We start from the raw sequence: 25,030 nt of genomic DNA, 5'->3' as shown, positions 1-25,030 counted from the left end.
CAGATTTTATTAACTCTTTAAGTGAAATGCCTTGCAGAAGTATTCTGCATCTCTGAATTCCTCATGTCTATGTGTTTTAAAACTCAACGTAATAATTTGCTATAGCTAATCTCAAATGACCCTACTAACAGGTCATTGCTGTTCATCAGGTACATTGTGAAATCTGTACAAGGTATTCAGTGTTACTTGTGAACAACGTAACTTTTTGAGAATGGTATCGTTTTAACTGTTCTTCAAGGGTAACATGAGTCTTTGCTGTGTTTTCATGTTAAGGACTTATGTACCTTTGGTTACTGCTAAAGTATTTTAATTTTTTAAATTTAAATTCCTTTGTGTTACTATAACCCTGTTCCAGGGGAGTTGGTGTTTAACCATGAGATGCCATCTACTGAAGTCAACTGCAGCATATTTTCAGAAAATGTCTCAAGTGTAGCATAATGATGCTGAACTTTAAACTCTTTGAACTGTAAAATGGATCTTCTTTTGTTTGGGGATGTATTCAGAGACTGTTGGGTCTGAGCACTTTGTGGGTCTTCCAGTAGCATCATGGCAAGCATGAGGAATATATGCTTTTAACTTTCAGTATACTGGTGAGCTTTAACGTTTTTATCTTAAGTCTTCACCTTAATGCACATTTCCTGTACTCTTATTTTTTACTTCATGTCAGTGTTTAGAAACACTGCTTTTTGTTTGATATCTATTGTTGTATACTTGCTTCTGTGCTTAGCATTACTTTGTATATAAAGTGTGAAATCCAAATTTTCAGTCTGAGAAAGCATGTACAGCTAAGGAATAGGGAATTTGTTTGAGGAGTAGTCTGGGGCAGAGGACAGTGCACTGTAGACTACAAGACCAGGCTAAAATAGTGCCTTTGTAGCAGTGCTCTGTATGAGTAGAGCAATCTTTTGAGGTAACTCTGGGGACACTTGTACTTCTTGTAGATATTTTTGAGATTCAAGTCTACAGTGTTATGTCTGTGTTTGAGGAGTTATGTGTAGATGATAATCTTGAGGTTAAAAATACACCCTTGTCAAGGGAAGAAAAAGCCCAGATTTCAAACTGGTACACAAGCATGGCAGGAATACTATTGAATCAGTATGCAGTAAGGGTATTGAAATCTGTCTCTTTGCTAGAAGGTAACCATGTAAAGATTGAGCTGTGTAATGGTATTGCTGTCTTGAACTTGGGCCACTGAAATTACATTTATATTTTGCTTTCTTTTCCTGTAGTCTAATACACTTAATTATCCAAATCTGTATCGGACAACTAAATATAAAATGAATATGCAGGATATGTCTTCACCCTGCTTACTATGCTATGTTAGTGAAATCTTAACAAGATGTGTTGGCTGTCATGTTGCAGCTGCTTGTAGTGCTAGCAAACTGACTGGCAGCTGGGTTAGAATGTGGCTATAGCCCAAATCATTATTATGCTATCAATAGGAGAACTCCATAAAAATATGCAAGATGTTCACCTTTCCCAAAGGACTGAAAATGCTACTTCTGTAACGTGGCTGGTCATAACAATCCAAACAGTATAATGGAAGAAAAAAATCTGCATGTTAAAACATTGGGATTAATGATTTTGAAATGCATTGTTTTGTATGTGGTTTGTTTTTAATGGTGTTTGTTATATTTAGCCATATCCAGAAGATCCAGCAGTGTACAAACCACTCTCCCAGGAAGAGCTGCAAAGGATAAAAAATGAAAAGAAACAGAAACAAAATGAGAGGAAACAGAAGATATCAGAGAATCGCAAACATTTGGCCAGCGTACGGGTTGTACAAAAAAACCTTGTCTTCGTGGTAGGGCTATCTCAGCGCCTAGCAGATCCAGAGGTGAGTGGTTCACACTTGCAGATCTTTCTCCTAACTTACTGTCAAAGAGCCATTGCAATACTGTTGTGCCTACCCTTGTCTGTCTCCTGATGGGTATAAAATGAAGCCGCGTTGGAAAGGTTCACTGCTTCTAAGGCTCCCTCTCATTAAGGGAACTTACTCAGGTTCCTATTCCAAAATAGCCTCAGTAAGTGTTTGTGTTTGCTTTTGGGAGTGCAGATGCTCTTTTGTTTTTCTTAAGGAAGTTGTTCTTTGTTTAAAAATGGCTTCTTGTTAAGCTAAAAGTAAGTTTAAGAACTTTTCAGGTACTCCTTTTCCTGGGCAGAATCTGCTGGCTCTGTACAGCTGTGTCACGTGCCACCAATTCTAAAATGGGAGCTTGGTTGGATGATAAAGAGCAAATATGAAGTGTAGCACAAACCCGTAGAGACATAAGAAAAAAGCCAGCGCCTGAAGTGTAACTAGGAAAGAGCATAAGGGTGGTGTCAGTTGAGGGAAGAGTGTTAGTAAGAGGAAGATCCAGGGTAGAGTTGGCTTGCTACTCTGCATCATCAAAAAGAAGCTTTTGGTTTGGAAGACTGTTTAAAATATTTTATTTACTTCCATCATCAGTCATCTGCATGTGACTAATGGAATTAGGGCTAATGAGTAAAAGTACCTTGAATTAGAATATGGAGGGAATGCACTACAGGGTAAGATAGATGTCATCAAAACTACCGTGCCAAGTTAAATTCACTTAAGATTGAACTAAATTGTCTGGAAAAATCTCAGCTAGAAGTGGCAGTTTCTGAGGACTTGCAGCGTATGGTCTGTGTTTCAGTAGACTGGGAAAGAACAAAAGTAAAAAGCTGCTTTTAGTTGAAGGGGGGAAAAAAGAAGGGATATGAAGGGAAGAGGAAAAAAGAAGTTAAACTCATCTGGTGTATAACATTTCAGTTTCTACAAGAATATAGCAACAAGTATTTGCAAGCAAATGTCAACACTGGCTTGTTGCTGTTACTGAGAAAGATATTCTGTTTCTTTGTCCAAATAGAGGATTTCTGAGAGAAATAATATATACAGTTAAATTTTTATTTAACTGCAGATAATTCCACACTGGATACATGAAGTTATTAGAAGTGGGTTTATTGGTGTAGTAAGGTGTGGGGGTCTGGAGCTGTACTAGGTTTGGTGGTAGCAGTATTCTCACTGATATAACCAGAAAATAATGTATCCTTACTGAATATTGCCTATTGCAGCAAGTTGACTTGATTTCCAAGAAACCTAGCTTGAAAGAGAGAAATGGGCTAAAAAAAAAAAAGGAAGTATTCAATATGTTCAGTTTAAGTTTTCCATTTAAGCAGGCAAAAAACTCCTCCACAAATAAAGATGACTTGGAAGGGGAGATAGGCTGCTTTTTGCTGATTCTGAATCATTATGATCTGTGGATCATAATGGAGTACGGGTAGATCCACTTCTGCTGGCATGCTCTTGTAAAAACTGTGAAGGCCACACTGACTTAACAGTATAATCTACAAGATACTTGAAGAAACTCTCCTCTGTTACTCAGCATTCAGTCTCCTCTGCAATGATGCATGAGGGTGGGTGTAGGATCTGTCAAGAAGGATTTAGATCAAGTGAAGTCAGAAGAAATCAGTGGGTGACTGGTTGTAGTTCTACAGGATGTTCCAAATATGATTAATTTTGTTAAATCTTGAGGATGTTGATGCTCCCTTGAGAAGGGAGACAAGGTGGTTCAGTAAAGAAGTTCTTGGTTCAGTACAGTTTAACTGTACTATCCAGTGTTAATATGGAAGACAGAGCTGGGGAAACCAGTCTTCCTTTTTAACCTTTCAGGTTATTATCTACAGCTAGAAACACCCATAGTTTATCTAACTTCATTTTAGTTCAGTATTTCTGCACCTCCTTACCTCATGGAAGTGGAAAGAAGTCTTTTGGTACAAAATGTGTCAGATATATTGCCAATTCCATTGACCCACAGGTAATCATTATTCAGCAGAGTTGCGTAACATGCTGGAGATGTTCCTATTTTGCACAGGATCCCTAGATGGTGTGTTAGTAATAACTGATGCAGGGAAGGGCAAGACAGGAGTATTTTTTTTCTTTAAGGGTGTGATATTCACTCATTCATTTCAGCATGATGTTGATTCTGAAATGTTTTTTTCTTGCCCCTGGGAAATGTCATATATTGTCTTCCTGTACTTAGTGTGGTCATCTGAAAACTTGAGGCTATCTTGAGCTGTTTGGTTTAGTATTTCTCTACAGAGCAGGGCAAGTGAGCCAAGATGTAGCATCTTATTTGTAACAGTTAATATATCTGAATGAAAGTTTAGGGTGGTTATTTATTTTAAACCTGGAATTAATATGATTCTTATTTTTTCCTTGAAATTATAAAATACGTGTATTTCTTGTTGAATTGGATTTATTATGCCAGAGTAGGGTTTGGGTAATCTAAATATCCAAAGAAATTTAAAAAAATACAACATAAAATGTTGAATATCTCTCATTTAAGTTCTTTACTGCAATTAACAGCTTATTCTTTATTGCAAGTAACTGTTTTACATTAGAAGACAAAACTACTTGCTCTCCTCTTTGTAGAAGAGACCTGTTTTTATGAGTTAAAGGCTTTAAATGAACATTTAGAGAAGAGTAAGTACAGCCCTGTATGAATTAATTTCCTAACATACCACTTTGATTTTCTTTCCTTGTAGGTTTTGAAACGACCAGAATATTTTGGGAAGTTTGGTAAAATACATAAAGTTGTCATTAATAACAGCACATCATATGCAGGCTCACAGGTAAGCCAGAGGCCCTTGTGATTTTATTTATTCCTTTAGAGAAAATACACGTGTGCAGAGTGAATCTGGGGCTCCCTATTTTTGATTAAGTAATAGGTTAAAGACGTAAAAACAAAACAAAAAAACAGTATTGTAAAAGTCAAATTATTGTGAAATTACTGAGGCACTGTCCAACCAAACTCCCAAAGTTGGATATAAGATGCAGTGTAAAAAAAGATAGAAAAACTGGGAGACAGGATGAGAACCTTCAAAGAAGCAGCAATGTGGCATTTATTCACTATTCTGCTTTTCAGGGATAAAATACCTTTGTTTTTAGAACTTTCAGGCAGCATGTTGTTGGAATTTTTTTCTTTTCCCTATTCTTTATGCATCAGATCTATATTTTTATGAATTCTACCATTTTTGTCAGTTTTCCTGTAAAAACATTTAGCCTTGAATAAACTAGTTTAAGTGAGCTGCTAAACAGCAACTTTATTTTCAGATCTTTAGGGGGAGGAGAATAAAATAAATATAATATGGCATGTTTTCTTTCTAGGGTCCAAGTGCCAGTGCATATGTAACCTACATCCGGTCAGAAGATGCTCTCAGAGCCATACAGTGTGTCAATAACGTGGTGGTAGACGGCAGAACACTTAAGGTGGTAATATTTTACATTCTTACATGTATGTGCTAGGCCACTAATATCAGTGCATAGTATAAAATTTTATTTGTATGGATATGCTTGTGTTGATGAACAAAAATGTCTAATTTATTGGGGATTGTGTTTTGACCTATTTTCCTAGTATTAATCACAGCATAGAACCTCAGTGAGCTTCCAGCAGGCAGTGTTTTAGGGGTTTAGCGGATAACATCTTAAAACAAAAGTTTGAAACAAAGGAGAAGATGCAGCACCACCTCCTTTCCACAGTGACTTTTTTGCCTTATAGCTTAATAATCACAGTGTGAAAACCTGACTGTTTCCTTTTACAGAGCATTTCTGTAGTCCAAACATCGTACCTCTCAAACTCCATAGGAAATGCGAGTTTTTTCCTTTTGGTATCTGTGTAAACAGGTATTCAGGCTGACTGGGTGAAATTGATGGCTGTAGAAAATTGTCTAGTTAATACTAATTTCCTGATCCCACTACAAAACATTAACCAGTTTCATGTAACGCAAATTCATAACTACTTATTTGATGTCTTAGCATTATGAATGCAAATATTTACAGAGACTCTTCATTTGGTGTTTACTTAGATAGGATGAAAATAGAAATACATCCTAATTATCTAGTCCTCAAGTATATAGATTTGTCACAAATGGACTTCCTAGTCCATCTGCATAAAAAAAAGGCGCTATGGTGGAACTCCAAATCTTGGGAAGGAATTTTTTCTTATTTCTTGAAATACAGCTGTTTTGGGGTTGGTTTTTCTTACACTGTAAAAGGCAGCCATAACTTCTAGTACTTAAGTAATGATTTTTTTTTTTTTCCTTCAGGCATCATTAGGTACAACAAAATATTGCAGTTATTTTCTAAAAAATATGCAGTGTCCAAAACCAGACTGTATGTATCTACATGAGCTGGGAGATGAAGCAGCCAGTTTCACAAAAGAAGAAATGCAGGTACATGTAATGAGTGGGAATCGCTTTAGAGGTGGCATGTATGTGTATTACTATATATGATTTATTCAAATATGTGTGTAACATAGCCTTTTGCTGAATGTTATGGCAGAGGTGAACTTTGAAATCCAGAAGGTGATTAACCAGTTGGATACTGCATGTTAAATTTTTTCATTGTGTGCTGCTTTTAAAGGCTAAAAAGCCTACCTAGGGTTCATGAATTGAAAAGATGGAGTTTATTCTTGGCCAAGAATTCAAATAACATCAAGTTAGCTACTTGCCCTTTGTCCATACCAATGCAAGGTAACACACTCTTTTAAGTCTCTGTGAAAAAGATTAAGGCAGATCTGGGTTTTCATTTAGGTTTTGTGTGTGTGGCCAGTTACCGTGGCTGTGATTTGACCATGCTATCTTAATTCACATAGCCCTTTTAGCTTGTGAAGGATGTAGAAACTGTGTGCAAATAAAAAACTGAGGGTAACTGTAATAGAGCACAAATATTAATGCAGGGATTTTTGACTATATCAACATGCTTATTATCTAAGGTAGGGAAGCAAGTAAATGGATAGCTTTACTTTCTTGAAGTTGGTGCATTCTGAGGTCTTTTGTGACTGGACCTGTCCCTTTACATGAGGGATGGTAAAGCTTTTAAACTCAGTCTGACATATGCCAGCTTTGCATCCATGCTGTTAATATTTGCATATGGTCTGCCCATGAAGCAAGTGGTCCCCACCTCTAGTCCTAGCTCAGATGTTTTACAGGCAGATTTTATTTTGTGTGCTAAGCTGATGTAAGTCAGAGAATAAGGAAGAAAGTCTATACCTATTCACATTTTTTCCACAAATTAGCAGTTATTTCTGAGTATTTCAGCTACATTTTCATAAATTAAAGAAATACCCCACTGGTTTAGATGAATAGTCCTTGTAGTATATATTCTGTCACAGATAATAGCAATAGAGGTGAAATTCAAGGAAAACTTGCAAACGAGGCCACCTTCCCTGTTCATTTCCCTATATTTCTACCACCTAGATCTGCTATGTTACACATGTTTGGGAATATGTTCCAAGGCTTTCCTTGGGGGGGTATGACTAGGCTTTTTAGTTTTTCTATAGAGCTGTCAGCCATGAATTTGTTAAATCTGTTTTGAACCTGCTGAGACTGTCAGCCCCATAGTCTTTTGTTGTAGCAAGCCCCAGAAGTTCACCAGCTATTTTATAAAGTGCTTTCTTTTGCCTGTGTTAAACTGATCTCCACTTAGTTTTGTCAAGTGTCCCCTAATCTTACCATTGTACTTGCTGAAAGTGAAACCCTTCTTCACCTTATCCATTGCCTTTGTGATTTTATAAAACATGATTTTTATCTCTCATATCCTCTCCAAACAGTTTCTGAGCTTTTACAAACTTTGTAAAGCAGTTCCTCCCTTTCTGTGATAATTTCTATTGCCAATCTCTGTACTTTGTTATCCTTCAGATGCAGAGGTCAGACTCATACTCACGATGTGGGGTGAAGCAAAGTTTAATGTAGCAGTCCTGAGTATTTTGTGCATAGTATGGTATGTGGGTTGTTCTGTTCTTTAAGTGCCCCTCCAAATGATACCCAGCATATATTTTGTGTTTGATTGGCAGTGTGTAATCAGCTAACAGCTTCAGAAATCTGTTGGCAGTAACCTCATCTCTTCTCAGAGCTGTAACAACCAGTTCATAGATTGTTAGTATGATTTGTTAGGTTGTGTTTTGTTGCCTGACATGACTCTGGTGAAGCTTATTTGCCACCTTCTTGACAAGTTTTTTTTGGGTTCTTTTGGAATTCCTAATTCTCAGCAAAGCAGTTTCCTACCCAGAGAGCTTGATAGTGTCAGCAAAGAACTTGCTCTTCACTCCTTTTTCATGCAACTTACGATGTTGCATAAAACTGATGCCATTCAACAGTCATCTGTTGCTTCTGCACCCTGAAACAGCGACCAGTCATACCTTTGCCTTTCTATCCTTGAACCAGCTTCAGTCCACGCAGGAACCTTTTTTTCATCCCAGGGCAGCTTCATGAATAACTTCTAGTGGGAAACATTGTCAAACAAAAGCTTTTTTGAAAATTTTGTGAATCCTCTTTATTTATGCTTACAGACACTATCATAAAATCCCATCATGTTAGTCAAGTAGAATTCCCTTTACAGAAGATGTACAGATTGATTCCTGCAGATGGTGTTTATCAGTGAACTTCTAAGATAGACTTTATCGTCTCAGGGATGGAGGTTGAACTTAAGCGCATAGTTCACAGGATCTTTTCTACAGCACTTTATAGAAGGCAATGGCAATCTGTCAGTCCTCTGGCCTAACTGCCAGTTAAAATTGATAGGCTGCATATGTTGGCCAGGAATTCAATTTCATGTAATCATAGAATCATGGAATAGTTAAGGTTGGAAAGGACCTTAAGATCATCAAGTTCCAACCCCCCTGTCATGGGCAACAACACCTCACACTAAACCATGTTACCCAAGGCTCTGTCCAACCTGGCCTTGAACACCACCAGGGATGGAGCATTCGCAACCTCCCTGGGCAACCCATTCCAGTGCCTAACCACCCTCACAGTAAAGAACTTCCTCCTTATATCCAATCTAAACTTCCCCTGTTTAAGTTTGAACCTGTTACCCCTTGTCCTGTCACTACAGTCCCTAACGAAGAGTCCCTCTCTGGGATCCTTGCAGGCACCTTCAGATACTGGAAGGCTGCTATGAGGTCTCCACACAACCTTTTCTTCTGCAGGCTAAAGAGCCCCAACTTCCTCAGCCTATCTTCATACGGGAGGTGCTCCAGCCCCCTGGTCATCCTTGTGGCCCTCCTCTGGACTTGTTCCAACAGTTCCATGTCCTTTTTATGTTGAGGACACCAGAACTGCACACAATACTCTTAAGTGAGGTCTCACAAGAGCAGAGTAGAGGGGCAGGATCACCTCCTTCGACCTGCTGGTCACGCTCCTTTTGATGCAGCTCAGGGTACAGTTGGCTTTCTGGGCTGCGAGCGCACACTGTTGGCTCATGTTCATTTTCTCATCGACCAACACCCCCAAGTCCTTCTCTGCAGGGCTGCTCTGAATCTCTTCTCTGCCCAACCTGTAGCCGTGCCTGGGATTGCTCCGACCCAGGTGTAGGACCTTGCACTTGGCGTGGTTAAACTTCATAAGGTTGGCATCAGCCCACCTCACAAGCGTGTCGATGTCCCTCTGGATGGCATCCCTTCCCTCCTGTGTATCAACTGAACCACACAGCTTGGTGTCATCGGCAAACTTGCTGAGGGCGCACTCAATCCCCCTGTCCATGTCACCGACAAGGATGTTGAACAAGACCGGTCCCAACACCAATCTGTGAGGGATGCCACTCATTACTGGTCTCCAGCTGGACACTGAGCCATTGACCACAACTCTTTGCATGCTGCCATCCAGCCAGTTCTTTATCCACTGAGTGGTCCACCCGTCAAATTGATGTCTCTCCAATTTAGAGACAAGGGTGTTGTATGGGACAGTGTCGAATGCTTTGCACAAGTCCAGGTAGATGACGTCAGCTGCTCTACCCCTGTCCATCAGTTTCGTAGCCCCATCATAGAAGGCCACCAAATTGGTCAGGCAGGATTTCCCCTTAGTGAAGCCATGCTGGCTGTCACCAAGCACCTTGCTGTTTTTCATGTGCCTTAACATGCCTTCCAGGAGAATCTGCTCCAAGAGTTTGCCAGGCACAGAGGTGAGACTGACTGATCTGTAGGTTCCCTGGGTCATCCATTTTCCCCTTCTTGAAAATGGGGATTATATTTCCCTTTTTTCCAGGGAACTTCACCTGACTGCCATGATCTTTCAAATATGATGGACTTAACAGCTTCATTTGCCAGCTCCTTCAGAACCTGCAGATGGATTTCATCAGTCCCATGGACTTGTGCACATTCAGGTTCTTAAGATGCTCTCGAACCAGATCCTCTTCTACAGTGAGCCTAAGTTCTTCATTCTCACAGTCCCTGCGTGTGCCTTCCAAGACTTGGGTGGTGTGGTCAGAGCATTTGCCAGTGAAGACTGAGGCAAAGAAGTCATTAAGAACCTCAGTGTTCTCCGCATCCAGGGTAGCCAGTTCTCCTGATAGCTTGTGGAGAGGGCCAACGTTGTCCCTAGTCTGTCTTTCATTCCCGTCACCAGCCAAGTTTAATTCTAACTGGGCCTTAGCTTTCCTAACCTAGTCCCTAGCTTCCTGGACAACATCTCTGTATTAGAGTTCCTTTAGAAATCTTGAGTGGATCCTACTTGATCATGGTGACTTAAATGAATCTTCCTTTCTTGTTCCTTGTTATATTTCTTAAACTTTCTTCTTGATTTCTTACTGCTTTTTTGGAAATTGTTGGAAATTACTCAAGCGTGTATGGTGCTTTGTGGAGTTTGCCTTAGCGTCAGTGAATTACAGGTCTATTTAATGAGATTGTGACAATGAACATTCAAACTTTGATTATTTAGAAAAAAATGGAATTGTTAATGGAGGAACTTATGTTCTAGGCTCAATAATTGCTAATAGAACTAAACATTGTGACAAACTGAAAACAATGAAAAGAACAGATAGATCTCCAGGAAGTCTCTGAAAGTGAGGTTGGGAGTTTAGGGTTAGTGTAGGTTGGAGATGCTAAGGTTGGGGTCTGGGTTGCTTGTCATAAATAAAGCACAATTATTGTAAGCTTCTATATAGGTTTTTAATCTTGTGTCTTTCTTACATTTATGTGACAGGTAAGTCAGCTTAGTAGTAGGCTGATGTTCAGTCTTTCTCCACTGAAGTCTTAAGCAAGATGAGGTATCTAGGAAAGTGTTGCCTTACTTGGCTGCTTAACATCTGCAGTGCAGATCTGTGCATCTGAGCTAGTTGCTTATACTCCATTGATAGTGGATGGTGAAAGAAGCATTTCCAGGGTGCAGTATTTATCATACAGTTTGCATTTAGGTGAACTGCACTCTAGAACCACACTTTCTATTGTAGGTAGTAGCTTGGTTGTAGACACTGACAGGGCTGGTTAAGATGATGCATATGCTGGATGTTTCAGTGTCTTTTTTGAGGGTTGTGTAGGTTGATTACCTAGAGACATGTTCAGAATCAGTCAGTAATGGAGAACTGGAGAATGAAGTAGCGAAAAATTTGAGATATTTATAGTATTTGACTAACTTGGAGTATTCGAATGGGTTATGCAGCTGCCTTTCTAAAGGAGCCCATAAGGGAATCTAGTTTCTCATCATTAGCGTTTTTTGAATTTTATCAGCTATTCCTATTAATTTTTTTTTTAAAGTAAGTAATGCTTTTAAAGAGTTTTTACTATACTGTTTTGTATCTTGATTCAGCTCATTACAATACTTAACTTACAAATAGTAGTTCTTATGTTGCAGTAGTGTAACAACCTACAAAAATGTGGATGTTCATCTTGGATTTATTTTAGATACCACTTTAAATGTTGGGCGAATCTTGATGGTTTTATTTTAGCTATTTAGCCACAGAATGTTACAGATAAACTAGACTGAAAAATACTCCTCAGTATCTGAAAGCCAGAAGTTGTTCTCATTAATTAATTGAATGAGTTAAGGCTATTTCAATTTTTAGGTTATTAAAAATAATGATTTATCAGTTATTGCTCAGAATATACTCATTGTCATGTGATAGTTCGCACTCAGACCACCTCAGGGGGTTTTATTAAACTAATATAAAATGACCTCCATTTTGGAACTTCTGGTTTAAGAGACTCTTTGCTTCTTCCCATCTTTTGAAAAGCTTAGTGTGTTTGACATATCAAATGCAGGCTGCGTGGGAGATTTAGCTGTTCATGATTTAGAAAGTATATTGTGAAGCTCTTGATTAGAACTGAAGAGCAAATTCTAATAAGGTTGTAACTTTTTTTTCTGCTTTAGAACTCTCAAAAGAAATTTATAAACTTGTCTAGAAATCACTTGGATGTATTTACAAGCTGTAAATTTGTTGAGATTACACCTGTGGAGATTGAGAATCACTGCTTTGAGTTCGTCAGGATTTACCTGTTCAGTTGTTAAAGCTCAATTACTTAGCTTTGGGATGTAGATACTTAAGTCATATAATTTTGGGATTTTAAATCTTGAAAAAGTATTAAACAAGTACTTGTTCACTGTATTTTTCTCTTAGGCGGGTAAGCACCAGGAATATGAACAGAAACTACTGCAAGAATTATACAAACTAAACCCCAACTTTCTCCAGTTATCTACGGGTACAGTTGACAAGAACAAGAACAAAGTGACAGCACTGCAGAGGTATGATGCGTAAGTACTGATGCTGAACTGCCTGACTGTTTTCTTTCTGGTTATTCCCAAAGAAACTTTTCTTATTCCTATTGTATCCACTAAGTTGCCCACTGCTTTTTACATGATAAACTGAGAATGGTTTTGTCTGTGCAGGCACACATGCACCACTTTATTTTAATACAAAGTGAGTGTTAATCTTACTTAGTAAAGAACTAATTTTCTGCCAAGTGCATTTGGATCACTAGTTGGGAACACGGTATTCTTACTCTGAAAAATGGCCTTGTAGTTTACGTTTATATAAACACATAATATTCTTCTAAAGACCAGGTGCTAGTTTTCCTGGTATCGTGTCATGATGTCAGTTTGTACACTGACAACTGAGATACCTTGGAGTCTTGATACATGTGTTTTATTGGTTTTTACATCATAATTTATAGTGCAGTCCTTACATTAGGTGTAAGGATCTTGGAAATTGAAAGTAAAATCAGTTTCTTTTGTGTGAGTAAGAATTGTGAATAGAAAAAAAAAAATCATTGCTTTCATCTAGCAAACTTCAGTTACATATTTCTCTGTTGCAATTGCATATCACTCATTAGTGCTTGTTAATATTCTGTTGAAGTAGCTTGTTCAGTATGTTATGAAAAGATTTCTGTCCATATGAGTGCATAGTCATACAAAAATAAATGAAAGCCTGTGGTCATCAGTCCTTATGTGAATTATCCACTCAAATATCATGTTTAAGATAAAGAAATAAAGAGTTAACAATTTCCTACACTCCTTTTTGTAGGATTTTCAAAATGAGATGGGCACAGTGGAATGTAAAAAGTTAGATTGCATTTTGCACTCACCTTGGCCTTGTAATCAGGATTTGTATTGTGTGCCAGTTTATACACTGATTTCTTTTCAGACAACAATTTGCCACTTAGAAATGTCACTGCACTTTAAGCAGTAGAGAGGGTACTGTATCTAAAATATTGTCAATGGATCTTGAATGAGCAGAATATAATTCTGAAAACTGATATCCCAATTGGCTTACTGGGATTATTTTCTTAAACTTCTGGAGGGAAGTATCAAATGCTCTTTGACTGCAAGTGGTTGGGACCTCCAGTTGGATCTTTCTTAAGGACTGTGCCACTTCTTATTTCTTGGGTCACTGGTTCAATATTGACTTGAAAAGTAGTGGACAGTGAGTAGAACAAATACACCACTTTCTGCATTTGGGTATTGATTATTTAATGTTAAAAAGTCTGAACTAATGTTCATTTGAAATTTAGTTACATCCCAGCAAAACAAATTAAGCATTGAGGAAAGAATGCTCTATCTGAAATGACAACAAACTTTTAAGCCTTCAGAAAGCAATTATGAATTGGAGTTTGGCCAGTCTGCAGTGCTAACACTTTGGCACTTGTGGGGAAAAATGGCAACAAGTGGTCTGGAGTTAATTTCTCTTCTCAGCTGAACAGCATCATCACAACACAGACTCTGTTTTTTGCTAATGGCTAGGCACCACCTTTTGGGTTGCAAAGTGAATTTCTTCTTGCAGCTGGGATTTTTAAATGTTTCTTGAAGTCCTGTCTCATCAGTACAAAATGTAGCTTCTGAGCTGGTGAATGCATATTGTTTGCCTTCACAGCTTTCTGCCCAGTCAGGATCTTGGGTTTGTCTGATTTATTGATAAAATATTAGTATTTCTGGCAGTTTGTCAGAGCCTCTGACAATTTTCTGGTTGTTCTTGTGTTTCTGGGGTACATTCACTTTGGAATTGAACAGAAGTTGAGTTCTAAATAGTAAACGTTTAGTTATAAATACCCAGTTATAGAAAACAGATTTTTAAACTGTGCATAAATGCTTTTTCAAAATTGTGTTCTAATTTGAAAGGTCCTCCTCGCACCTTTTTTTTTTTTATTTGTTTTTGTTTTGTTGCTGGTGAAAGCAGATGTTAAAATCCCCTAGTGCCACTTTGTGTATGTGGGTATTCATCTCTTTATGTCACTTGATAGTCATGCTGACTGACTGCCCTCTCATACAATTAGATGTATATTCCACAATTAAAACAGACCAAGCTATTTTTTCCTCCTTTTTTCTTTTTCTTTTTTTTTTTTTTTCTTTTTTTTCGCCCCTTTCGTTCTCCTGACCTTTTGCTAAAGAACTGAAACGAATGCTTTCTTATGCTACAAGTGGAAAACACTTGTTAAACGCTGGCTGGTCTTCTAGAAAATAGCATGCAGCTTTGAACATAGCCGAATCAAAAAAGCCTATACGCACAAAAAACCACCCCAAAGCATAAAACATGGCTCATGATATGTTTTCATTCTTTAGTGTTCAATATCTGATTACCTTCCTATCTCTAACTTCTTTCAAATGTGTACAAAGCAAAGATGAGATCTGTAAATGAGGTTAAGGCTCTCATCTGTGTACATACCTTATAGGTATATGAGAAAAGATGGAGGTAGAATAGCAACTCTTGCAAATACTGAGATTTGAGCGTAACTAGTAATATCAATTTAATCTGAATAGGAGTAGGAAACATGTTGCTATAATCATCGTTCTGACTATGAGCTTACTAAATTGTCCTAAAGATGCAGAGTAAATGTTGAAACATGTAATATGAACATATGAATGAAGGGGAGCATCAGGAGGAACAAGAAAGCACTTGGACACTAAAAACAGCATCCTGAAGAAAATTGAAGGCAAAAAATTAATATAAAAGCAGTGGAGAACACAAAGGCAAATCTGTCATAGTAAGATTGTAGGGTTAGGTGACACTGACTTTGAATGCATTCAGTTATATATGATATTCCAGCTCATTTCAATTTGTGTAAAATGTAACTATTTTCAGCAAAAACTTGGGCTTTGAGTTCATTCTTGAACTTCCTTCAGATCTAATGTGCACTCTGAAATTAAATTTCATTTTGCTTTATAAAAGGGAAGTAATTATGGCTTTAAACTATCAATTAAGGGACCAGTAACTTGAATTAACAGTGTATTGGTCTGACTGGTCTCATGGTCTGTAAATAAAGTTGTGGACTCTTGTGTAGGTATAAAACACAAACTTCATCTGTTGTGGCCAGGCTTGATAGCGCCTGGAATATAAAATGTTTTCTTGAAAAGTGATTTAGTTCATGATTTACACAACTTAAATACGTATGGGATAAAGCAGATAATTCTGAATGAAGTGCGTGTAGGTCTGGATACTTGAAGCTGATGATGGAGTTTTTTGGGTTTTGTTTTTTGTTTTGTTCTCCCTCCCCCTCCTCCCCCCCCCGATGGACAAGTTTGGACTTCAGCTTTGGCAGAGCAGCTGTCTATTCAGTGAAGAAAAGAGAATTCCCCCAGTTTTCTCTCTCCCCTCCCTATCCTAGTAATTCTTTTTTTAAGTCATCACCATTTAAAATCTGAGAAATGATACCCAGATAAATCTATTCTTATGGATTTTCTGGCACAAGGATTCCTTTCCCCAGTACTTATAATTTTTAGAAACACTTTCTTCATAACTTGAACTCTTCTTTTTTTTTTTTTTTTTTCCTTTTTTTTTTTTTTTTTTTCTTTTACTCTTGCCTTTTTCCAGACCCAACAGTAATAACAAAGATGCCTGGCCATCATTACAGAGTTCAAGTAAATCAGCCAACGGTTTAACAATGGAACACAGGAAAACGCCTCCTATATTAGAAAATGGCACAGACCCAGAACACATGACTCCAGATGGTGCATACTCAGATTTCGGGTAATTGTGCTGCCTTTTATACTTCAGATAGTCTGCTTTCTCTCTCACTGGTTGGTGTGGAGGGAATGATTCTCCAGTCTCTCTCTCTGATTGGAGAACTGGATCCAAACCATGATCAGGTCATAACAAGTTGGGCTTAGCCTAGCCCATGTCAAAAAGACTGATTGGCAGATTGTGCAGGAGAACCCAAATGGGAAGTTAGTAAGGGGTGGTACAGGTAAAGGCTGAGGGGGACTGAATAACTGGGGGATCAACAGCTTATATAGCTTCATGGTCCCAGCCAGAGCTAAGCCCTCAATTTCTGTGCGAAGCTTCCACAAAAGTAACACGCTAGTCGCTATGCATCAGGAGGAGGCTTGTCGCTTGGAAAAGCTTCAACAGAAGGAAGCTAAATGTTAGGGCTGAGGTCTGTCACCTCTTTACAGAGGTGTGTTGCGGAAACACAACTGCGGCGGAAAGGGTTCCCTGATTATTACTGGAGCAACAGGGCAGAAGATTCGTCTGAGGCTTTTGTGCAGAGGAAGTAATTCATCTGCTTGCAACAACTTCCTTATTGCTAACCAACATTTTCTGCTCTTTGGTGCCCTCCTTGAATGGAACTGGTGTCCTCTTCCATCATAACCATCACTTGCGGGTCCCATGATAGCCTGTAGTCATGCTGTTAGTTTGTATCTATTCATGGACCCCCTTAGGTAATAGCGATTGGGCTCATTAATAGGTGGGATGGGAAAATATCAAGGTAAACCCTAGTATTTCAAGTAGTGGGTGTTACCAATTAAGTAGCTGATGTTAGTTTTAAATCAGTATTGAACCAATGCATTAACACTGAGTACTGTTCAAAGTGGTATCTTATTGTTAGGCTTAATAGCTGCCCCATTGAGGTGTGATCAGAGATCCTGTAGTTGCATCTCAGTAATAACATGCAACTTCCATATCTTTTCTGAAAAGAATGGACTAAATTTAGGTAAAATTTTTGTAGCTGGTAATGAATGCCGTTCATTTCTGAGGGGTGGAGGCCTGCCTTACAATTAAATCCTCCTTGGTCAGGTTCGAGTATAGTAAACCTTTCAGCACTTAGATTGTCATTAGAAGTTGTCTAACATGTAGCTTTTTAAACTGCAGCATTGTGACTTTCTATCAGCAGCTTTGGGAAAAGAATTTGGCTGGAATATCTGCTCGGCAATCAGAATGATTGTGTAGTGAAGAGTCTACAGCAAATATTTGTTATAGGTATTAAGAAATTACTAACCCAGGGCAGTTTGTTCTAAGTGGAAGAACTGTTATTCATGCTGCTTAACCACTGAGCATGCTGCTCTAAATCTGTGCTGGAGTAATGTTTGTTTACAAGTACATTCCTCTGATTTTTATAATAATAAATACTTCAGCTTCAATTATCTCTTTTGCTCCTGCGACTCAGATGGTGTTCTTTTGCACAAAAATGGGTTTTATTGACAGGTTACTCTTACACAGTTTCTTTAGAATGGAGAAGAATCTGCTGGGTTTGACTCGTTATTCTGGGATGGAGAGAACACTTACAGAGAGAAGCAACCTTTATGAATTTTTGACCTTGCTATGTGGCTCTGTACATCTTTGAACCTTGCGGCAGCAGGGGGTGTTTGAAAACAAGGTTTAGCTAGAATCTGAAGTCTGCACCGAGTTAAAATAATAACTATATGTATAATTCGTGCTGATACATCATGCCTGTAATTTTACTTGTATCGCATTCTGGCTTTTAAATGGAACTGAAATTCATGTTCTTCTGGTCCCTGTTGGTAGGACTGGTGTTTTGGGCTGTGCAGCCTGATGCTTGTGCATCTTCTCTTATGGGGAGATAAAAATGAAAGTACCCTGAAGTTGTAAAGCAGAGATTTTAATCTGAACTGGAACTAATACTTTTCATTATTGTGGTATTTAGCATAATTAAGGCAACTCACAAATGTCTGTCAAAATCTTGAATCCTGAGATGTGCCATTTCAGCCAAGTCATGTTAATTTCCAGTTAATAGCTTTCTGAGGTGGTTTTCTGCTGTGTCTTATCTTTTATTCTCTTTAAGTTTGTTGGGAATTTTTGATGCTGTGTCTTCCCTGCATTTTTAGCCTTTTGTCATCTCAAAACTCAGTTTTCTTACCTTGGATCTAATTTCTGCTAGTTAAAGCTCAAAGGCTGGTAGGAGGATTAACTTGCCATCAGAACTAAGTAGTTAATTTAATCTTTTACCTCTCCCCAGATTTATTTAAGACTTGTATGGGAACTGAGAACTTAAGTATTTGGAAAACAAATCTGTTCCCAAGTTTCTTTCCCATAGTAGCATAAATGGAACTGAATGCTATGCTTGTACTATGTGCCATAGTACAAGAGTTTTGTTTTTTTGAATGGCTTAGCGATACTATGAGCATGTTTAAAACTTTCCTTTTGTTCCTTAACAGGACAGTCAACAAGCAGAGTGGAGAGTGGTGGGAAGAAGTGTGCCAGTATATGGCAAATGATCGAAATGTTTATTATATAAAAAAAAAAGTCTCAAGTGGGCTTTTTCCCTTCTTTATTCCTCCTATTTAATTTCACTTCATCTTTGTTTCAAGGCTTTTTTACCACTATAAAAGCAAATATTGATTTTTTTAACGTTAAATACTTGAATGTCTTATTGTCTGTTTTCCCTTCCCGCTTTTGCAGCCCTATCGACAAACCTTCAGATTCACTCAGTATAGGAAATGGTGACAGCTCCCAGCAGGTGAGACATTAAGATAAATGCTGTAAAAGTAAGGATTAAGTTTGAGGCCTTAGTGCAGCTTGTAGTTGGAGAAGACAGGAGTTTCTGATGTGTATCAAAATTTTAAACAAAAGTACAAAATGCTACTGCTAAGTTGCTTTTATGTTTGATCGTGTACTGAGTTACAGATTAACTCTTAACTGAGTTATAGATTGAGGAAATATTTCAACTGTATTAGAGAAGAATGTTTTATATATAAACACTCATATCCTAATTGTTTCTCTTCTCTCTTGCCTGTAGATAACAAATAGTGATACACCTTCACCACCGCCTGGTTTAACAAAACCCAATCCAGTCATACCCATCAGTTCATCTAATCACAGTGCACGGTCCCCTTTTGAAGGGGCTGTAACAGAATCACAGTCACTCTTCTCTGACAACTTTCGGCACCCTAACCCTATCCCTAGTGGGCTTCCTCCATTCCCCAGCTCTCCACAGACTTCAAATGACTGGCCCACAGCACCAGAACCACAGAGCCTCTTCACATCAGGTTTGTACACAGGTTACGTGGCTGGGTATTGCTTGCTTTTGCAACTGATTTCTAAAACTATGTAGAACCAAAAACTCTAGGACTTCCTCCATGCTGTCTTTTTCACCTTCATGAGTGATTAAAATTTGTCTCTTAACTACAAATGAATCACACTGGCGTAAAGGTTACTTCTAAAAGAAACTTTACAGAGTTTTCCAGCTGCATGGCTAAGTAATCAGAATGCTTATTTTAGTTTCCTTCAGCCATGTGCCTGTCTAAATAATAGGAAGTGATATGTATGCTTAATATTTAACGTTACAGGGTTTTATTCACCGTGAGGAAAATGTGGTGTCATGATATGTTGGTTTAATAATTTGTTATAATCTGTAATTCTGACATCAGAAGCTGTGCAGTAGAATTCAGAATTTTCTTTAGTATTCTTCATAGTTGTCTGAAGGTGCTTAATCTTCTGCTTTCTGAAGTGAGATTATATACATTCAGAAAATACAAAAATATGATTCATTACATCAACTGAAAGGTAGTTTCCTATGAAATATCACTTCATATGAATGAAACATATCTTTAGTTGTATTTATATAGCCTTGGTAATTAAGTGCTCAAATTATAAATCTGAGGGATTTGTTAGAAAATTAAATGAAACAATATTAGTAGTAGAATGTACATCAGTAATAAATAGAATGTAAATGGTACTTTAGGACATGGTTGGTTTACTTAGTGATTAGTCTTAATGTTTATCTGACTTCTGGATGTTGTAGTCCTGTTTGTAAACAATATTTGTTACAAGGAAAGTAGCTACTGCTAAGGTAATATGCCCACAAATTTTATGGGGATTAAGTAGCAGTGAGAGATAATTTCCAGGTAGTAGAGATATTGTTTGTTTCATAATTAATATAAAACGTATAGCTGCTATTTAAATAAGAATACAAAGGACAAGTTTTGTCTGGAAACTCTATTCATTGTCATGAGATTTAGAGTGAAAATAGAAGCGTAGATTTCTTAGAGCATTCTGAGCTTCATTTGAACTACTTCAGGCAGCAGAGCAGATTCCCTACCAGCAGAGGGAGCTAATGTTGTGAGTGATAATACTTCGTATTCTTCAGCTTGCTTTACCACAGTTTTGAGAAAAATACTGTGAAACTAGACCCAGCCTTCACTGAACCTAAGTAAGAGACTTGAACAGCATAATAAAATGAAGTAGTAATTGAAAATGCATGGAAATTCTAGTAACCCTTTATTGCAACACTGCCTCAAAATACTTAATAATATCTTGTAATATAGTTCCTTCTGTTTTGTCAGTTCTTATCTGCTCAAGAATTTGCCTGGTTGTCATTGGGAGACAGTAGCGGGGTTTTGAGTGGTTTTTTGTTGTTTTTTCGTAACCACTGCTCAGATGTTACCCTTATGAGAGGGAGCATCTCTCCACGTTTCTTGCAGAGCAGAGGTGAAGCACAGCATTAATACTGAAAGCAAAATACTGAACTGAATAACTGCCTTATTTAAACTTCACTTGGTCACATTTCCATTAAGTAATATGTGTGTAAAGAATGTTCTAAGCAAGTGATGTCTCTTCCTAATTGGTGCTATTACTGAAAATCCTTACTGGGTAAGGCTTTTCTGTAGTTTAGGGACAGAGTGATTCTGCAGTAAAAATACTATTTTCTAGTTCTACCACTTCAGCCTAAGTAGAAATCTGACAGTTTGATGTGAAAATGGCATTCTAAGCTGATGAATATGGTGTCTTTGGGGAATATGTAAAGAAGTATTATATAAAGATAACTGGCAACATAGATTCAGATACAGTGAGGCTGAAATTTTTATATGGGTAGTTACTAATTCTTGTTCTAACTCCTGTTCCTCTTCTCGCTGACAGAAACTATACCAGTATCATCCTCCACAGACTGGCAAGCGGCTTTTGGGTTTGGTTCCTCCAAACAGCAAGAGGACGACTTAGGGTTTGACCCCTTTGACATCACCCGCAAAGCCTTAGCAGACCTGATTGAGAAGGAACTGTCAGTCCAAGACCAACCTTCCCTCTCGCCCACATCTCTTCAGAACCCTACCCCACACACTACAACTGCCAAAGGGCCGGGCTCTGGATTTCTGCATCCTGGTGCACCGACAAATGCCAACTCTCTCAGTAGCACCTTTCCAGTCATGCCACAGAGGTTCCCACAGTTTCAACAGCATCGAGCAGTTTACAACTCCTTCAGTTTTCCAGGCCAAGCAGCTCGCTATCCTTGGATGGCCTTTCCACGCAATAGCATCATGCACTTGAACCACACAGCAAATCCCACCTCAAATAGTAATTTCTTGGACTTGAGTCTCCCACCACAACACAGCACAGGTCTGGGAGGGATCCCTATATCAGGTAGGTGGATCGGGACAGCCATGAAAATGACTTAATGCTTTCAGCTTCTTTGAGCTAGGACAGGAATAGGGAATAGCCAGCTGCAAGTGGTAGAGTGGTACCTCTCGACTGTCATGCTGGGTTTATGAACTGAGGGAGGAATATTGTTTTAAATAGGCCTTTTCCATTAAACAAACAAACAAACAAACAAAAAAACATTAAAAAACCTGGATGTTTAGCCTTGTAATATTGAGCTTTATAAGGAAGGTGGAGTATTGTGTGCCCTCTTAATTTTGTGCCAAAGCAGACTGGTATTTTGGTTCTTGCCAGACTGGCTTTCTTTAGGAGTAGGTCCTGGAAGTGCATTGTGACTTCCGTGTGGATATGCAGGTGCTGACCAGAGTTCTTAAAACTGTGCAGAAAAACTGTAATGCTGGTACTTGGCGCCAGATGTCTTGGCTGGGTTGTTCCCTCTTGTGCATAACCAAAGGGCTGCACAATAAAATATTCAGTGGTGTTCATTCCTGTACTTCAGATGGTCTTAATATTATGCTAATCTTTCACTGAATGAATGCTTGCAATGTGTGTACGAGGATTCATCCTGATTGTGAGGACTGTGGTGCTGGAGGAGAATAAATGTGCAGTCAGGCCAGTTCAGGCTGCTCTGAATGGGTTGATGGCTCTTGTGGCAAACATTACAACTTAGAGCTAATTGTAACAATAATTGTTGTGATTGAAAATTCACTTCTGGAGTTTGAAGTCCTTCCATGCTTCCGATTTAGCCTGGCACAAACAGGTTCTCTTTTCTTAACAGGGGTGGAAAAAAGAATGCATTAAATGTATAGTGAACTGCAGGTAGAAAGTCTCTGCAAACTCTTGGTAGCCTTGAAATAGAGAAAACTGCTTCTTGAGATGTTGCCAGTGTAGATTTCCTTCAATGGGTTTTGAGAAGTACTATAGCTATACTATAAGAAAATGACCTAGAAAAAGTCCCTGTGTTCTTTTGATGCTCTAATACAAGAGCTAATTTTGGCTGTTACTTCCCTGTACTTTGTTCTCTTTGAAGGCTTGTTGCAGGTACAGTACTGCTGTAGAATCGTTAGGCTTATGCATAGCATAAACATTTGGTCCAGACTACAAATGCATGTAGTTCAAAATTCTTTATACTGGCAGTGGCAAAGTTTTTAGGCTAAAATGACTGATAATGGTTACACTGGAGGAAAAGGAAACAAAATTAAAGGAAAATTAACTATTTATGATGTGGAGTCGAAAATGCACCATCTGTAACACTGCAAGTTGTTGCTCGCTTAGCCCTAAACTGTACAGAACTTCCAAGAACATTGCAAGACATCAAGTTTCAACTTTCCTACTCAGTTCTAAAAATTGCTAGTTTGAGGGGCCAGTAACAAAACTATCTTCTGGGCTACGGGGAGCAGAAAATCCTTTTGTGTTGAAAAAGATCAACAGAAGATAGTGTTTGTAGTAAAGGTTGATTCCAGGTTTGCAGAATATGCTTTAAATTACGTTGTCTTTGGCAGTTTGAAAGCGAGTCTCTGTGTTTGTGGAAGACTCATAGATCCTTGGTGTATGGCTTCTCCCATGCTTTAAGGCAACAGAGTTGATATTTAAGTATATTCTTTTTTTTGCATGCAACTGCTCGAACCAATTAATCTCAGAATATTTTTGGCAGATACAGTGCTAAAACCAGAAAAGAAACATCTGCTGTAGCCTCTATGGAAAGTTCCTTTGAGTTGGTCTTAATCTCTTGTTATAGAAAACATTGCTAGTTGCCTGGTTGACAATCGGATAGTAGCAGTTGCTGCAGTGCAAATGCTTCTCAGCTGATCTACATGTCAGCTTGATATATCTTCTTGTCAGAAAACAGTCTCAGTTCTGGTTTTGTTTGCTGGGCTATGGATTTATATTACTTGCACGGTGTTTAGTGCCTAGGCTTTTCCTTAGTGATCTAAGTGCTTCAGAAGTACATCTGATTTCAAAGTCAGGAAATGTTCTCAAAAATCTTCTTTAAGCCTGCTGACTTAAATAGCTTCCAATTTATTGATTATTGTCTTTTCAAATCCATATCTAGTGTACAAGTGTCTCAATGAATTCCTTTTATGTTGTTGGTTTTTTTTTTTTTTTTTTTTTTTAAAGAATATTTCCTGTTCTTTGTGCTTGCTTTTAATCAATCAGTAGCTGGTATATAATTATAGAATTTTCCTGGTTTCATCACTTGATTTACAGATTCAGCTGTCTGGTGGGGTTGGGGGAGGAGAGTAGTGTACAAGTACAGAGAAATCGTGTTGATAGGACTTTATTACACTGATTTATAACAGACTCTACCTGACCTGCTAGAAAGGCAATGCATATCACAATAGCCATTTAGCAGTAGAGAGATAAGCTGTAGTATACCTGAAGCTCCTTTTTGTTAGCTCTTTTGTTAGTCTGTATTAGGGCATTTCAAAAAATGTCATCAACTCGGTTGTTCTGGATGTAGCAGCGAAAGAAGCCTAATGCAGATGAAACTTCACATTCTGTCTTCTAGCAGAGACTCTCAACTGCTGTTGAAGTTGAATGTTTAAGGCCTTTGGTCACAGTTTTTTTCAAGACTAAAAATTCCTAAACTGGGTAATAGTGGACCATTTATTCAAAACAAAACATTAATATATTCTGTGCGTTTTCCTGGTCTACTTAAGCAATCCTTTTAAACTTCTCTATTTCATTTATGTGAAATTAAGCAGACCTATATACTTCATATGAAGCGAGTATACTACTTTCTAGGCTTTCTAAATCCAATTTTAGTTGATTTCACGAAGTGTATTTGTGGCTTGGAAGCTTGCATGAAGAAAATTACATCTTTTAAACTGCTGCATTGGCTTTAGGTAGGCATTAATATTCACATGAATTTGAAATGCTCATGTGTGACATGTTAAATATAATGTTCTAAAGCTGTCTTTTAGTCGAGAATCAAAGCTGTGTGATATTGATAACCCCACAGTTTGAGGTAGGGTTGTTTTGTGGTGTGGACCAGATTTAAATGGACACAAGCTCTACCTACGTATTATTTTTTAATTTTTTAAAGCTCTCATTTAAGAATAATTTTTATGTGGAATTTGGCATCCTGTTTCTCTGAATAAGTAGTACTTATTAAACTCATTCAGCAGTTACCAGTGAAATAAGACAATGACACATGAT

The 25,030-nt window shown here is 38.1% G+C and overlaps 1 protein-coding gene across 6 annotated transcripts in view; it reads left to right on the top strand.

The window, feature by feature from the left end:
• Window positions 1-25,030, top strand: part of CNOT4 (CCR4-NOT transcription complex subunit 4) — an 84,327-nt gene that overhangs the window by 41,142 nt on the left and 18,155 nt on the right. For 3 of the 6 annotated variants that reach the window (XM_080616201.1, XM_080616202.1, XM_080616205.1), the window contains 9 exons: window positions 1,640-1,837; window positions 4,549-4,635; window positions 5,171-5,272; window positions 6,109-6,234; window positions 12,392-12,516; window positions 16,076-16,231; window positions 18,902-18,959; window positions 19,239-19,488; window positions 21,359-21,856. In XM_080616201.1, the coding sequence (XP_080472327.1) occupies window positions 1,640-1,837; window positions 4,549-4,635; window positions 5,171-5,272; window positions 6,109-6,234; window positions 12,392-12,516; window positions 16,076-16,231; window positions 18,902-18,959; window positions 19,239-19,488; window positions 21,359-21,856 (1,600 nt within the window). Of the gene's footprint in view, window positions 1-465; window positions 591-1,639; window positions 1,838-4,548; window positions 4,636-5,170; window positions 5,273-6,108; window positions 6,235-12,391; window positions 12,517-16,075; window positions 16,232-18,901; window positions 18,960-19,238; window positions 19,489-21,358; window positions 21,857-25,030 lie in introns of those variants that run through there. The other 3 variants (XM_080616204.1, XM_080616206.1, XM_080616203.1) reach the window with 2 other exon arrangements.

The sequence above is a fragment of the Psittacula echo genome, assembly GCF_963264785.1.
Source record: "Psittacula echo genome assembly, chromosome: 1".
In the NCBI taxonomy this organism is placed as follows: Eukaryota; Metazoa; Chordata; class Aves; order Psittaciformes; family Psittacidae; genus Psittacula; species Psittacula echo.
Note: the sequence above shows the minus strand (reverse complement) of the source record. Positions and strands in the feature narration are given on the sequence as shown.